Source organism: Orbicella faveolata, unplaced genomic scaffold (assembly GCF_042242905.1).
Source record: "Orbicella faveolata isolate gen_17 unplaced genomic scaffold, um_ofav_v1 contig_46, whole genome shotgun sequence".
NCBI classification, from domain to species: domain Eukaryota; kingdom Metazoa; phylum Cnidaria; class Anthozoa; order Scleractinia; family Merulinidae; genus Orbicella; species Orbicella faveolata.
In genome coordinates this window covers 26,557,472-26,574,492 of record NW_028301576.1, presented here as the reverse complement: position 1 = coordinate 26,574,492, position 17,021 = coordinate 26,557,472, and the positions used below count along the sequence as shown (strand labels likewise).

The 17,021-nt window shown below is 39.8% G+C and overlaps 1 protein-coding gene and 1 pseudogene across 2 annotated transcripts; both read left to right on the top strand.

Moving 5' to 3' along the window:
• The first annotated feature begins 368 nt into the window (after positions 1 to 368).
• Positions 369 to 2,552, top strand: LOC149099261 (uncharacterized). Its single transcript, XM_089276787.1, has 3 exons — positions 369 to 655; positions 1,377 to 2,004; positions 2,205 to 2,552. Exons 1-3 carry the CDS (start codon positions 369 to 371, stop codon positions 2,550 to 2,552), a joined length of 1,263 nt encoding a protein of 420 aa, XP_089132913.1.
• A 4,767-nt stretch (positions 2,553 to 7,319) lies between these two features.
• On the top strand, positions 7,320 to 12,988 carry LOC149099260 (uncharacterized; annotated as a pseudogene). The gene is made up of 10 exons (XR_016203439.1): positions 7,320 to 7,595; positions 8,035 to 8,279; positions 8,738 to 8,827; positions 9,165 to 9,383; positions 9,534 to 10,312; positions 10,588 to 10,673; positions 10,852 to 10,959; positions 11,253 to 11,449; positions 11,729 to 11,797; positions 12,182 to 12,988. The product of XR_016203439.1 is annotated as an uncharacterized LOC149099260 (transcript).
• The last annotated feature ends 4,033 nt before the right edge of the window (positions 12,989 to 17,021 follow it).

Here is a 17,021-nt window from a genome sequence, read left to right as displayed (position 1 = left end):
CTGAACGAGTAAGAAGACAGGCAAGCGGTAAGTTGTCCTTGAATTCCTCTTGATCAAATTCAAGATTTTCATCGCTTTCCACGTCAGAATCTCCAAAAATTTGCCGAATTACACAATCAGCGTCATCTGAATCCTCAGCGTCCATTTTTAAAGCACCACACGAGAAGTACTTCGGAGTTTCATTGAGAAAATAACCTTTTCAAAGCTTAAAAATTGTGAAATGACTTGATAGAATCCAAACACAACTTTTTAGGTACCCTATTAGCAATAGTAGAACTCCCCTCTAGGCAAAGTTTAAGATATGTGCATATATTTTTTCTGGTCAGAATAAATTACGCATAAATGCGTAACTGGTAAACAAAGGGTTAATGGAATGTAAGTCAGTAAACAGCAAGATTCTAGCACGATTAAAGGGTGGGCAGACTAACTTGTCCATCATACAATGCTATACACCTACTAATGACAGCAATGACAGAGAAAAAGCCTTCTATGAGCAGCTCCAGGTGGCACTTGAGAATGTCCATCGTAGGGACCTCCTGCTGGTGATAGGTGACCTTAATGCCAAGGTGGGTTCAGACAATGTGAATTTTGAAAGACTAATGGGAAGAGAAGGATGTGGAGTTCAGAATGGCGATGGAGAGAGGCTGGTAGAGTGGTGTGCATTCAATAACATGAACATCAGTGGACCTTTATTCCCGCATCGCAACATTCACAAACTCACCTGAACATCCCCCTGGCGGGATCAAAACAAATAGACCATCTCATGGTTAACAGGATGTGACACCGCTCCCTGCTTGATGTAAGAGTAAGAAGAGGGGCTGATGTAAGCAGTGATCGTCATCTTGTGACTGCAAAGGTGAGGCTGAAACTCAGAGCAGCTTGGCCACACAAACACATTACCCCCAGATATGACATCAGAAGACAAGACCCTAGGACTAAAAATGCCTTTGTCCTACAGCTGAGGAACAGGTTCCAAGCCTTGAGTAACATAGACGAGCAAGACATTGGAGAAGAAGACACTGTAAAGCAACAGTAGAAGCAAGTGAGGAACATCTCTGATGAAGCAAGTAAAACCTTTCTGGGAATGCTGAAGACTAGAAAAAAAAGAATGGATTACACCAGACACATGGCAGGCTATCAAGGAGAAGCATCAGCTGAAGAAGAAGAAGATAAATGAGAGCAGATCAGCGAGACTTCAAGTGAAGTATAGGGCAGCATATGCAGAAACCAACAGGTGTGTCAAAAGAAAGATCCGAACTGACAAAAAGGCATACCTGGTATATGTAAGAGGTGGCAAAGGAAAGAGAGGAAGCGGCTCAAAAGGGAGAGCAAAGGAATGTCTATAAAATCACTGAATTGATCTGTGAAAAATATAGTGGCAGCAGAAATGCCCCCATACGAGATAAACAAGGGCAGCTTCTCACCTCTGAAAAAGACCAAGAAGCATGTTGGGTAGAGCATTTCAAGGAAGTCCTCACTAGGCCAACACCAGAAGTGGAGTGTGATATACTAGAAGCTGAGGAGGACCTAAGTGTTGACACTGGACCACCCAAGACAGAAGAGATCATTGTGGCCATTAATTCTCTAAAAAAATACAAGGCACCTGGCAACAATCGCGTCAATGCTGAGCTGTTCAAGGCAGACACTGACCACCCCAAGCATCTTGCAACCACTTTTCAACACCATATGGGACAGAAGAAAATCCCTGATGACTGGAATCAGGGTATCATCATTAAGATACCGAAGAAAGGAGCTCTGTCTGAATGTAGCAACTGGCATGGGATTACATTATTATCCACTCCTAGTAAGATCTTAGTGAAAGTCATCATGAAGTGCCTATCATTAGCTGTGGACCTTAAACTCCACGAGGAACAGGCAGGTTTCAGGAGAGGAAGGGGTTGTATTGATCATATTTTCACGCCGAGAAATATCATTGAACAGAGTACCAAATGGCAGCAAACTCTCTATGTGAACTTTGTAGATTTTCCCAAGGCCCTCGACAGCGTATACCGGCACAGCATCTGGAAGATACTATGAATGTTGGAATCCCCTCCCAACTTACTGAGATCATCAAAAGTTTCTATGACAACTTTACCTGCTGTGTTGGTGCTGTTGGTGCTGGTAACGTCTTATTTGAAGTCCACAATGGTGTCAGAGAGGGTTGTATCTTGTCCACATTGCTTTTCCACCTTGTTGTGGACTAGATCATGCATCGCACCACTGAGGATCATATCAGGGGCATCAGATGGACACCCTTTTCCTACTTGGAAGACCTGGATTATGCTGATGATCAAGCCTTATTATCACACACCCACACGCACGTTCAAGAGAAGACACAATGCCTTAACACCTTTGCAAAGCAAGTTGGCCTCAACATCAGCAGCAAGAAGACCACAATTATGGCACTGAGTACTACCAACACACAACCAGTCCAGACAGATTTACCTATCTGCGGCAGCATCATCAGTAGAGATGGAGAAACTGACCTGGACATCCAATGCCGTCTCAACAAGGCCAGAAACGCGCTCCTCCACCTACAGTACTCTTACTAAGCTGAAACTATCACAGCTGTGTCCTCACAACTCTCCTGTATGGGTTAGAATGTTGGTGCTTAACAGAGGAGGATTTATCAAAACTCTCCACATTTCACACCAAGAGCCTTCGGCATATCCTACACATCTTCTGGCCTAACGTCATCTGAAGTGAAGATCTCTTTGATTAGTGTGGAACCGAACCAATGGCTACCATCCTGATGAGGAGACGGTGGACGTGGATTGCCCATGCCACCTGTCAAGTGCTTCCATTGCGAAAACTGCTTTACATTGGATGCCAGAAGGGAAACACAAGAGGGGCTGCCCCAAGATCACCTGGCAACAGACTTGCTTTACTTACTTTTACTTAGAAAGAAATTAAGGAGATGGGGAAGACCTGGGGAGGCATCAAGCTTAAGGCAAGAGACTAGCCGATATGGAGGGAGCATGTTGCTGCCCTACATGCCACCTAGGCGTAAGGGGCATGAGTGAGTGACCTTCTGCATGTTCAAGGCCTTCAAGCAGTCTTATTCGGAAAGGTGTATGAGAGTGATAGGGCAGGCACCAATGGTGGCATTCAGGAAACCGAAGAGTGTGGCGGACTATTTGGTTTGAGCAAAAGTAAACAGAGGGTGCGGAGAGGATACACAATGGGGGACTTGTCAGTGTGGGTCAAAATGAGAAGTCTGCGATTATATCAATGAAAGAGACCACTTCATGAGTTCTCTACAGGAAGGAGATATTCCACTAATTATAGCCTTAATTGTAACTCGAGCAATGCAGTCTACTTGCTAACTTGCAGGAAATGTGCATTACAGTATGTTGGATCTACTGTAACGAAGTTTTGCTTAAGGTTCAATTATCATAAGGCCAGAATGAGACGACATGGGAGATTGAATGGAACAGAGCAAGAGAAGGATGACTTCCTGTATAAGCACTTTTGTGGGGATGGACATGATGGCTTGAGGGATGTCAGAATTCAATTGATAGATCAAGTGAATGGAGAGGAAGAACCGAGGGACAAAGAAGGCCAATGGGCCTATAAACTGAATACTTTGCATCCTTATGGGCTTAATGACAATGATTTTTCTTTGCTCAGAACACATGTTCAAGAAGCACATAACTTATTGTGTACTTGTGTCGGCGTGCGTGGTAGATTAGTTGCGCGCAGGCGTTTGTCAAGGTTGTTACTTTTAAAAGTAGAATCACACGTGCAGTTTTAACAGCTCATTTACCCTGAGGAAGACTGTTGTAGGCAGTTGAAATATAGGTGTGCTATGAAATTGTGTGGTTTGTCTTCATTTGTGATAGTATATATGTATATATGTACTAAGGGCAAATTTTCTTTCAAAAATTTATTCACTTTTATATATATGTATAGACTTGCAAAGTTGGATTATTTGTTTCAAGACATTAATTGCTACTCAGAGTTTCGTGCTCCTTGCAAAGCAATCAGGCAGATGCCAAAAATAACGGATACATAAGAAGACATACAAAATTTGAAAATACAGAACAATGCCTAGTGGCATGACATGCAGAGATGTGATTGGTAAAGCTAAGTGAGAACGGTCTTTAACAGGAATTTCTTAGAATGTCTACAATTAGATGTCAGTTCGTTTCTGTTGTTCAGTGTTGACATTTTGGGTTTACGGATAATAAATATTTTTTCCCATAAACATAAATTACATCTCTTGCTTACATTAGAATATGATTGGGCCTGTTTTACCTTCCGCCATTTGATGTTATACAAAATACTCTTATCCTTTAGGCTTCGAACATATTTGCGTAATTCTGTAGTATGCTTATACCACTTGTTCTTAAACGAGCATACATGGTTTCTGTATCTCAACTTAAAAGATGTATCACAAAGACCAATGTGTCTCTCCTGAAGTTGATGTCGTGACTTCAGCTTGGTAAATCAGGTTTTGGTCACTGCATTTTCCGTCCATGGGGCACATGCTTGAGTTCCGGCATTTACTATTGCTATCATTGGTGGGATCAGATTTATTAATGCATTCTCGGTCTGACGATATTTCTGAAAGCTGTTTGTTGATGGAATGTGAGATGTTTTTCAGGATAGATGGTGGATGATTGGATTTCTTGTGCACATACAATGAGACGTTACCTTCCTTAGTGTATGGATAGTGTTTGCCACTCTGCAGGTCAAGCATGACGTCTAGAAAATTTACGATGGTTTTGTTTGCTTCTATCGTTATCTTTAAGTCATTTTCATGGAAAATCTTGCACAGTTCTTTTTGATCTTTTCAATTTCTTGTGGTGTTTTGTTAAAGGTCGCTAGACCATCGTCGCGAAAGAGACCAATGTTTTGGCCATACTTTTCGGCAAGAAGGGATAATAGGTAGCAGCCAACCAATTCGCACATTTCAGCACCATCAAAAGAACCCATGGTAACATCGAAAAGATCATTTGAAGATTTTTTCTCCCATGAGCAATCGTTGCTGAACAACAGTGAGCGTTTTCCATGTAAGATGATGTTGCACTCATCTCTGCTGATGAGTCAGTACTTGCTGGCGAAGTCAGGGGCCTTTCAGAGCAACTTTTCATTGATCAAGTGATAAAATTCACATCCATAGAAACATATGAACAAGAGTTTCTCTTTATTCTCTAAGCTGTTAAACCATTGTAAGATGCTGGCCATGTTCTACTGGTTGATTTGTATGCTGCTGATGATGGCGGAATTAACTTCATCAAGGATGTGCTTTCTAACTACACCAATTTCAGACTTGGAAGGGTCGATAAGGTGGCACGTGGGGTGGTTGTTGAATGCTGGTTTGTGATCTCTCAAGGTAATAAATGCCTCATTCTTTGCTAGCTTTTCAATTCGGTCGTCTATCTATTACTCGTTAAAGACTACAGACTGGTAGTCGAAAGTTCGTTTTAAACAAATTTTTAACCAGAGATTGTTTTTCTAGTTTTCCAAATTACAAACAGTGTAGGAAAATATATTGCTTTATTTTCCTTGATTATTTTATGTAAGTTTCACAAGTTTACCATTTATATAAGTTGATGGTGTACATGTAAAGTCAGTAGCATTTTCCATGTTCACCAGCAATGTTGTAAATACTAAGTAATTAGGCATTGGATGTGCAGTACCGTTAAAGGTTACAATGTGAAGATTTGCAATTTGTCCAAGATCTTTGTTTTCCTTACATGACATTTTCATCGCAGTCAATTCCACCACTTGCCAGTGAATCAGTAGACTCAGAATCATCCTTCTCAGCACCTGTGGCATTGTCCGAGATCCCTTCAATAACCGGAGCAGCTGTTGCTCGTCCCAGAAAAGATTCCATACTCTCCTTCATGCTCTTAATGTCATCAGCAGCTTTCCTTTGTTTTGTGTGTGATGAACGACAAGATTTAAGATGATCTGGACAAAAATGAAAGCAATGACGAAAATAAGGAGTTAATGTTAACATATTTGTTGCAACAACACTATTGAAAATTTCTAGAGAAACAATCACCACAAACGATACCACACAAAAACCTACTCGTTGAAAGATATGACACACTCATTGATGTTGTAGATCGCAAGTACATGTATTTCCATAAAACTTACGTTCACTGTAATTTGTCAGAGATCTCAGCTTATTGAGAATCACAGTTTCTTTGCACTCGCACCGCAGAACACGTACATTCGTAACAGTTAGCCCAGGGAACTTTTTCTCTACATCTGTGAAAATTAAATGACAAGAGAGAACAATGTCGAGGAAAAGGTTGTTGTTATTCATCGTGGTAGATGCAATAATAAAGTGTATTATCGTTTGTCTCACGATGTAGTCACTTGAGATGTTGATCGCAACGTTTCGACTGCTTACTGCTAGTCTTCTTCAGGCGATAAGGTCGACTGATTGCACGGTATCATTTATATCACGAAGGTCGGCTGTGATTGGTGCATTTCGATCCTCCTATTGTTCCATTGTTCCGGTGAGTAGCTGTTCCCTCGGTGGTCCGCTGTTGTACCGTTCTCCTGTTGTTGTGTTTCTTGATCGTGGGTATCCATGCTTCAGGAATTTCAATTCCACTGTCCCTGTTGATGTTGTTAGGGTGAAGTCTTATGTGAATAGCTTCCTTGACCCTATGTGTGTACCAGTGAGGATCTCGATCAATAAACTTGACCTCATTCCAGATAGGATAGTGGCCGGTCTCGTGGGTGTGTTACAATGTGAAGATTTGCAATTTGTCCAAGATCTTTGTTTTCCTTACATGACATTTTCATCGCAGTCAATTCCACCACTTGCCAGTGAATCAGTAGACTCAGAATCATCCTTCTCAGTACCTGTGGCATTGTCCGAGATCCCTTCAATAACCGGAGCAGCTGTTGTTCAGCCCAGAAAAGATTCCATACTCTCCTTCATGCTCTTAATGTCATCACACCCACATCCATTTGAAAATAGTTCGAACGAGGTAATTGGCTATTCGTATCACTATTTATGGTGTTTTACGGTTAAATATGTATTTAAGGTAGGTGTTATGTCGTTTGAACAGTGTTTTCTAGAGTGGTGATGGTTTTTAAATTATTTGAAAAAGGTACCTAAGAAGCGTAAATTAAAGGACCACACTCAACCAAAATGCATTGTTGGCGAGCACTGTACCGGCACCATTTTCTGTAATACAGATAAGACGTATTTCCCGATTGTGTTCGATCATCGGACTGTATCATTGCAATCCGCAGAGACAGGCTGCTGTAGATGCCTCCTTGATGTTCTTTTAGAATTTATAGTTTGTACTCTGCGTATATTAGGTAGTTTTCCTTCGCCATTTACGAACATGAAGCGTTCAAACAGAGGACGTCCGCCGCGTAAGGAAAGTCATCATGTTGTATGGCTTACAACTTCTACGCTAAAGTTGTGGAATGAGCGTAAAAGAAATCTAGGATTCACGGATATATCCAATAGTGAATTCGCAGATGCCTTGCTTCATGGTATTGCGCTAGGGGAAGGAAAAAAAGCAACAAGTCGATCGGAATCCAGCAGCCATAATAATCGCACACGGGTCAAGGAAGGAAACATGGAACAAATGTGGTCAATGTTAGCCCGGTTCCATGTAAGTCGAATTATTGTGTTTACAATGTTGTTTGTTGTTGGATGCATTGAAAGCTGTATGTATATACAAAACATATAGGCTTAAGTTGTTACTAAATACTGTTAGCGTTGGGTAACATAACATTTGCCTATTCATTCATTCTTCATCAGGTAAGAGACCTTTATTTGAGTCAACTCCTCTGCCAAAGACATGTTCACAAGCAAGGCACACTCTTGCTGAAAGGTATGTTAGTGTTTTAAAATGTATATTATTTGCATATATCAGATATCTATTTGCCATAAGTTTATTTTTTTTCTTTTCAGTCTGTACAGTTTTTGTGTGATGGTTTACTTTTGCACTTCATTCTGCCTTTTATTAGAGTTTCAGGTGGTCATAAGAAAATGTGATAAGTCTAAAACAAGCATGCAATATTTGCCCTTTATGGTAGTAAGAATATTAGTTATTAAGTAGTTCTCCATCTTCATATTTTATTAGTACTATCGAGGTTAATGTCACTGGCTCCACCGTAGCTAGTCCTCAAGTGAATGACTCGAGGCAAACCTCCATGTGGAACCTTTCCACCTCCTGGGAAAAGGCAGCCACCATAAATCCTTCATTTGCTTCGCTGAAGGGAAATCCTTTCAAGGACAGCCCTCTGTCAGAATCTGAGCACTCTGAAACTACCTGTAGTATTGATGATGAAAGGTGTGTACTCGTACATATTTTTGTCAATAATATTATTCTCATTTGTTTGCAACATCTACAGTATATGAATTGAATACATGCAGGTGAGCCCACTGTTTGTGCATGCCAATCTTGACAAAAGCTTAGAAAGGCAAGTCTCAGAATGGTGCACAAAGGAAGTAGGTTTGACCTTGTAAGGTGTATGAAGCACTAGTGCAAGGTTGTCAGCAAGATCTCTGTATAACCTTGCACTTAATTATAAAGCTGCAGACAGTTTTGAGGCCCACATTCTATTCATGACTATGCAAAGGATAGTACAAAATCTTACAAGGTTGTCTCTTTATTTGTGACTTCTGGAAAATACCTCATGCTACTTTTCCTTAAGTAACTTCATGGGCCTTTTTACAGTATTCTGTTGTCATGATTCTTCTATTGATTTTAGTGAAATAATTTGCGAGTCTTTCTGTCATTTTCATCAGTTCATGTGAAAGTGGCCTATCTGAAGACGAGATGGATGATGACTACATCAGAGAGGAGGACCCTTCACTTGTGTCATTCAGCCAATCTTTATAAGTGCAGCATATGGTACATTCATTGACCAAAGCTGGGATGTAAACAAGCTTCATTTTGTAGCTAAGTACATGTATTCTACATCTTTGAAAAGGGGAAGTGATGCATTTGACATTTGGCCCTAATAATTTATCACAACTTGTAATTGATTATTTAACAATTATTGATTGAAATTTGCATTCTTGTCTAGAACAATGGATGTAAAATTATGCATGGAGTGCAGATTTGACATGTGGCTGCTATTGCAATGTTGGCTAATCTGCTAAAGCAATGAAATGTTTAGAATAGTGTCAAATATGAACTTGTCAGCAGTGATATAATTTTTTCTATTTTCAGCTCAGAGAAAGACCAAAGCACTGACCTAAGTGTGACTTTGAGTGCAATTTTTAGCAGTTACTCGGACAGTGAGGAGGAGGAGGAAAAAGAGGAGGATTCAAATTGTCATTCCATCAACTTAGAGACACACTCTACATGCAGTGATAAAGACCTCTGTCTCAACCATGGTGAAGCTGAAGCAAAACCAAATGGATTTGTAGTAGCTACAGCTGTTGAACCTGAAATAATACTTCAACAGTAGAGTATTCAATCATCTAGCTCCAACCCTGTTACAGCCACAGCTGGTGAACCCGAAGTACAGCCTCAGCAGCAGATTGTTCAATCTTGTAACTCCACTCATGGTATTCCAGATGCTGCTGTTACAACTGATGAAAACACTCCGCAGAATAATATGGAAATTCTTCAGAAAAAAGTAGAGGATGTTATGAAAGAGGTGTGCAACATAGACAGTGATCTTGATGAATTTTTGTCACATTTTCATAAAGAGAGAATTATTTCTGAGTTGCAGGAGATTCTCAATTTATTTGAGAGAAACTGTCAAAGTAAAGGTTGTGTTGGACAGTGTTCTGTGGTCAATACAAAATCTGAAGGGGGTGTATTGATTGTTAGCTGGAAATGTACCGAGGGACATAATGGCATGTGGGAGTCGTCTGTTGTGCTTGGTGTTAAAAGAGGCCAAAAGGTCTATGCAGCTACAGTTCTTCTTGCTGCCTCAATTGTTGTGTCAGGGAACAACTTTGATAAGCTAAGCATGCTTATGAAGTTTTTGAATGTGAGTTTTTTGTCAGAAAGTACATTTTCTTGCATTCAGACATGTGTGACCCCAGTTGTAAAGGAACTCTGGGAAGCAATGAAAGAGAAGATGTGGGAGGTCCTTAAAGGTGAAGAGTTGGCTTTGGCTGGTGATGGGAGAAATGATTCACCAGGGCACAGTGCTAAGTATTGTGTTTATACCATAATGGAGCACTACTTGCATCTGATCATGGACATAGAGGTGGTTGACAAGAGAGAAACTGGAGGTTCCTCAGCCACTATGGAGAAGCTGGCATTGAAGCGTTTGATCGAGAGAGCGATGACAGATCTGAAGATAGTAGATTTGGTGACTGATACCTCCAGCATGATCATTGCCCTTACAAGAACTCTCAAAGGTACATGTAAGTCCATCCTAAATTTTTTTTAGTCCACATTAGTAATACTCCTAAATTTTTTTCAGTCCACTTTAGTAATACTGGAGTGAACAGATTTCTTTCATGATAAACTTCAATAGCACATTAATGACAGTAAGCTGATTCTCCTTGTAGTATAGCTTTTAAGTGAAATTTGCAAAGAAACATATTCCAGTGGAAAAAGTGAAATAACATCCCAATATGGTTTGTAAGACTTATTTTCATTGGATGGTTTTTTGTTTCTGTGTTGTTTTCAGAGAAAAATCCAAGCCATCTTGAGGATCTATTCCACTCTTTGGACATGTGGCACAAGTCATGTAAATTGACTGCCAAACTGAGTGTTGTGAGTACTGCACACTTGTGATACAATAGTAAATCAAGCTGATAACAACTTATAATGGCCTTCCCTTAAATAGTTATATATGTATATGTATTTATACCATGCCATAGAAAATATAGCCAATCATGTCACATTGACTCAAACATTGTATGCTACTTATTATGTTGAATTCTTATTGTAGGCTGCTAAAGTGCGAGGGTGCGATGATATATGTCAGTGGATTGAACCCATTAGGAACCACTTTTGGCACTGTGCAGAGCAGTGTGATGGCAATGAAGAAACCCTCAGGGTAAGTGTCGAGTATATTCAATGTCTCCCCGAATGTACTTATTAGAGAAAACATTGACATACTTCCACCCAAGCAAAAGGTTGTACTTTTCCTTGTATAGGAAATGGTAGCATTTTATATCCAGGTATAGATTGTCACAAATCTTAATGGTTAAGACTTTGATTTGCATGTTTAAAAGTTGAAACCAAAGACAAATTTAAACTACAACATGCACATGTACATGTGAACAAGTGGGTAAACTGACTGTTTTTTTTAAATAGTTTTTTAGCTGTATGCTGTCTGGTTTTGTTTAGGACATGTGGCTCGGTGTCACACATCACGTGTGTGGGGAGCATGAGTGGGTTGAGGGAGAATGCTCACATGGTCCCCTTGTTTCAACTGAACAGGGGAAGACCTTCCTTGAAATGGACTCAAAGTCACACAAGGCCGTACATGACATTGTTATGGATCGTGCTTGGCTCAAAACATTGGCATTTTATGTGAAATTTAGGTAAGTAAAGAAATTTTAATTAAAAAATTAAAAATTCTTGGCATTTCTGTGACTCAAACTCAAATCAGTGTAAAGAGTGATTTACACTAGTGAATAAATTATTAGCACAAACAAAAAGTTTTTGTTGGTACTAACAATTCATTCACTAGTGTGTGCATTGAACTGACAACAAGGACACAAAAGTACATTGTATTTATCCCAAGCAAGACTTTAGATTCTAAACAAACTTGTTAGTAACAGTAACTTTTGTACTTATTGTTCTACTCATTGTTTGCGTAGGCATACCAGTAAACTCGAAAGTTTCAATTCCATGATGCTGAAGTATGCTTCGAAGAGGATGGCATTTAGGTAAGCTGGCTCATTTAAAATATACATGTAAGTGTACATTTGTCTGAACTGCTAATGTTTTCCTTCAATAGGGTTGGCATCTGTCATGGCAAAATTGGTGAATTTGTTTTAACATTTATTTTTTCCTGGGTAGTGGAAAGTGTGGTAAATAACCAGCAAATGTTGTGTTCTGGAGTGTGAACCCTGTGCCAGCAAAAGAGTCAAAAGCTACAAGTGTAGAAGTCACAGATCATAGTAACTTATTTCTGAATATATTAGTGAAGATCAGTTCCAACATTCCTTGTACCCCGTGTTTATGTATCATAGAGAGAACTGATAGCAATGATTTTGATTAATCTTTTCACATTTCTCATCATTAAATTTTATTGCTCTTTCACATTGCAGCTATGATGTTTTTATGACAAGGATTCTTCTGGCAGCTTTGGATCACAATGTTCATTTATTCCGAACTGATTTGAAAGACTCCATGGGCCAGGTCCGGTAAAAAAAAACCTACAGTAAGAGGTCCATGAATTGGAGGGCGGAGCCCGTAAAAGAACCCAAGAAGTACCCACACTGGGCAGTGATGGCAGCTAAAATCCTTAAGAAGAGGATTAGTTCTTCTAGTTTAGCTGCGTCTGCTATCACTTTTACAGCAACATTTATCCATTGGATTATCCAACTACTCGTCTGTGTGAAGTTTTTCTCCTGCTGTAGTTGTTCAAAGATCTTGATGGTACGTAGTATCCCTCTAAAGTAAATAGGTGTGCTCTTGTGTGTTGTGATGCCCAGACTCCTCTCCACATTTCAAAGCTTGGCTACTAAGCACTAATTTGTATCGTTTCAATATGGTGTACGAAGTTTAATGTCATGGAGTGTTCCGGCGAAGCGATAATGTTATCAAGAGAAAATCTCAAGTTTAAGAAGAGTGAATTAGGAAGACGAGAAGGTATAACAAGTGAAAATTTGTTATCTAAAGACTTTTAAATGCATTTGAACGCTCGCAACAGCCGCTGTATCAGTGTTCTGAAACCGCACTTGGTTGTCTTTGTTTTTATACCAATTAGAACTTCACTGGAACTTCAAACTTTATTGTCTTTACGTTGCTTTTCAATATTTGAGCTTCCATCTTGGGGTTATGGCTAATCTACGGGTGCGGTTTATGCAGGAACTTTTACGATGTCAGTCATTAAACTAAAATCTTGTGCAAGATGTGCAGGGTTTGAGCTCGATCTGTGAACAAAAAAATGGCAGGTCCCAAAAATTTTTTTGATAATTCGTACAGACCAAAGGTGGAACTGAACTGTGGTATAGATATCTCTTTGAGAGGGACTTGGCCACAGGAAATATTTGGCCTCAAAATCACCATACTTTGCTATGCCATTTTACATGGGTAGTTATTAGCTTACATTGATTGACAGGTAATCAATCGAATTACATGAAACTCCCGTACATAACTCGTGTAGGACTGATCTACACTCATGTATAGCCACAATTGAATTGGATGAATTGCTCAGGTTTAAGAGCCCCCTACTTTTACCCTCATTTAGTGTAGTATTTAAAGAAATTTATGTGAAAAAAGTAGGGGGGTGCAATTTTGAAACCGTTTTGGCTTTTTGACTTATTGGGTATGCTCTTCAATCTGGCCAAGTTTCACTGAAATCGTTGAGATGGCATGTATCACCTCTGCCTGGTCCTCATGTGGACATGCTCTTAATTCTTGCTTTCTGTTGTTTGCTTCAGTGCAACCCTTTCTTAAAAACATTAGATCAACCTCCGGTATCATTTTCTCAAAAATCCCGCCAAGTAAAATGGCATTCTCCCACCACAATAATAATAATAAAAACAATCTTTAAAGAGGAAGTGCCCGTCACGTAAATATGTGGTTTTCATGGAGGTCCTCTATAAAATAAAAAGTATTAAAATCTAAAAACAAACCGAGGGTGCATGTCTCTGTCAACCTATTAGCTGGAGTATGGCCGCCATCTTGCACAACTCCGTTGTCGTTGCTGTCGTGCGTACGCGCCCACAAGCAATATTGCTAGCCATGATAACCATGAAAAAATCAATTCATGGGTTTCCTTGTCTTCCCTATATGGGTATGGGGCTCCGCTTGGCGGTCCTTCGCGCCACCGGAGCTCCGCTATAAAATCAAGAACATGACTTTGTAATCCAAGCTATTGCTGATGGCAAGAAGATTTTTATGGATTTTGCATGTGGATATCCTGGAAGCATGCACAATGCTCATGTACTGAGGTGCAGCACCATCTCTCAAAGAGCAGAACATGGGAATATCCTAACCCAGCTGACTGTTAATGTGACTGGTCATGACATAGGTCCGTACCTTTTGGGTCATAGTGCCTATCCTCTTTCCCCTTAGCTAATGAAGCCGTACCCAGAGGACACACGGGACCCAAGGGAAATAGCATTTAATAAGGAACTTTCCTCTGCAAGAGTAAAGGTTGAATGCACTTTTGGTGTTTTAAAAAGTAGATGGAGAATACTTCTCAAACAATTTGACAGTGGAATACCGTTTGCAGCACGTAATGCTGTAGCCTGTGCAGTTTTGCACAACATTTGCATCAGAAGCGGTGACGAATGGGAAGACAAAGAAGGTGAAGATGATTGTGACCCTGGAGGTCCACCTCCGAACGTGATCCGAGACGGGGATAACATAGGGATTTCCTTTAAACCTTCATGTATGTACCTGCCCTACAATTCACCAATGTAGTTTCGTTTAGGTTTTTTATTATTACACTGTTTTCAAAAATAATGCATAGCTACAAAACTGATTTCTTAACAGATGAGATTGTAAAATTATGATAACATAAATTGAAAGATTATATAAAAATGTATTCAACCCAAAATTATAACAAAATTTAATGTCCATACACTCCGAAATTAACTGACAGTCAGTCATTGAGTTGTTTTTAAATCATAATTTTTAAAACAACTTTGACGGAAGCGGCAATGTAACATTCGAATATACATGGAAACGCATTTCAGAGAAGGAACTGTAACGCTTTGTTGTCTCTGTAAAAGATTGTCTCAAATTCACTATTTCAGTCATTTGTTGTTGTTACTGCTATTTTCTAAGAAACTTGTCAGGGCCCCAACTAGTGCATTCATTGTGTTAGCTTGTTGCTGTTGAACCCTTGTAAAGTTTTCCATGATTGCGTTCGTTTCCTTTCACTGTTTTTCCATTCCTAACAAGGACGATTTAATCAGGTCTCCTTCTTCATTCCCTTCTTCAGGCTTAGCTCTTTTACGTTTCTTTTTGCCTGGTAATTCGCTGTTATTGGACTCGCTCGCGTTGGAGTTGGGAGCAGAAGTTGATGTACTTGTTCCAGCTTCAGCTACGTGTCATAACGTAACTACGTCCCGGCAATCCTTGGCCTTTTTGTATCTCTCAATGAGATATTTCATTTTCTTTTGGCATTTTTCTCCCAAGTGAGTGGTTCCAAACTTTCGATTAATCTCCAGCGCAATTTCATCCCAAATCTTCTGCACGTCTTTGCTTTCCAATTGCTCATGTCGATCAGCCCAATGGTTTATAAGAGCTTTTTGTTCCTCATTCGTCCATTTGTCGTACTGTTTTTATTTGTCTGAGCTGTATCTTCTCCCGTTGCTTCAACATCCAACGCATTGCCGACCCTTTTGACGGTCGAACCACTCGGGCTATTGGAGCTATTGCTGGAAGTTGATGTCGGACTGATGGATCGGTTCTCAGCACTCACCAAAATACCACTAGGCCCTTGTAAGTCCAAGTCTGGTTGAGCCTGCATAGGGTTATAGCAGCTGAAGTTGTGAAAACCCATTGGGAAAGATCCCGGCACATAATAATAAGGAAATCGTCCGTCCATGCTAAAAGCACGTGCATAATAATTACAAGGTTCCCGACGATGAAGGTAGAGGATCGACTTGCAATGGGTCAAATCGATTAGTGATGACAGCTCCGGAAGCGGCTTCCTTTGTTTTCCTCGATTTTTTCAAAATCAGCCTGCCCCACCCATGCACTACGACGTCTTTGAAGTTAAGTTGGTTTTTCCAATTTTTTCTAAACTGGCGAAAAGCCAGTCGCATTAGGAAACATGACATGATGACAGATTTTTAATCTAAAACAAACAAAAATTTAAACGAAATTTCACAAGTGCGACCCAGCCCATAGCCAGAACTAGCAAGATCTGATCAGATTTTGACAGAATTCAATTGCACTATTATATATCGACTATATCTGGTGTCAATGCTCGTTGTCATGATAACAAAGGCCAACTAAAGAAATAATAACAACCAAAGATGAATAGAAGCTGGAAAGCAAAGAATTAACTTTAAGGCAATTTATTAAACTGTAATTAAGTAATCCTGGAATTTCCTTCTGAGCATGAAAGTGACAACTGTTTGTTTTTACACAACCGTTTTACGTGAAGGGCTGTAATGGATATGAGACACACACAAACAAACGGCCAAAGGTTGCTTAACCTCATAGATGTCCCTGACGTCTCTGACCCGGAATAAATTTATTTTCTTGTCCTCTGCCTGAATGATCGGTAGGTGGTCAAGGTCTTCAAACACTAAAGTCTCAAATGACTCCAATGATACAACTGAGCGGCCGTCAGAATGTTTTATATTCTTACTTCTTTATTAGAATTCTTGTAAATTAAACCAAGGGTAACAATTTTCTGAATCTCTTAACATTTCTTAATCAAGATACGATAGTTTGGATTGGCCAAGCTCTTTTGATTTAAAGGGAAACCTTGACCAGTCTTGACCGGCTGCTGGTAATTATTTAACGCAGCAACTTAGTCAACTACACTCAACAATAAATTTTCCACTTGTAATAGCATTAAATACTTACGTATCAATTCATGCTTGTCTTGGAGAAGTGGCAAACACGTAACGAATTGTTCATTCGTATCAATTGCAAAGACTCGTCCACATGGAAATTCAGGCTCAGGCGTCAATGTCTTACACTGAAGCTTAAATTTGAAATCATGTATTCCAAGTTCTTCTGTTCGTTCAATTACTCTGCATCCGCTTAAAACATCAAGAAATGACTTAAGATCATTTTAGATTTTGGTCAAAAATGACCATTTCATTGCTGGCTTTTCATCTGCTTTGTAAATACAAGCAGTTACTTTGTGAAGAACTTTCAACTCCACCATGATCAAATTATAAGGCCCACTGTGAGGTTGATGCCCATGAGTGAAAGAGTCAAAAGTGGTGGGAAATTGAAGAAAGCCAGGTG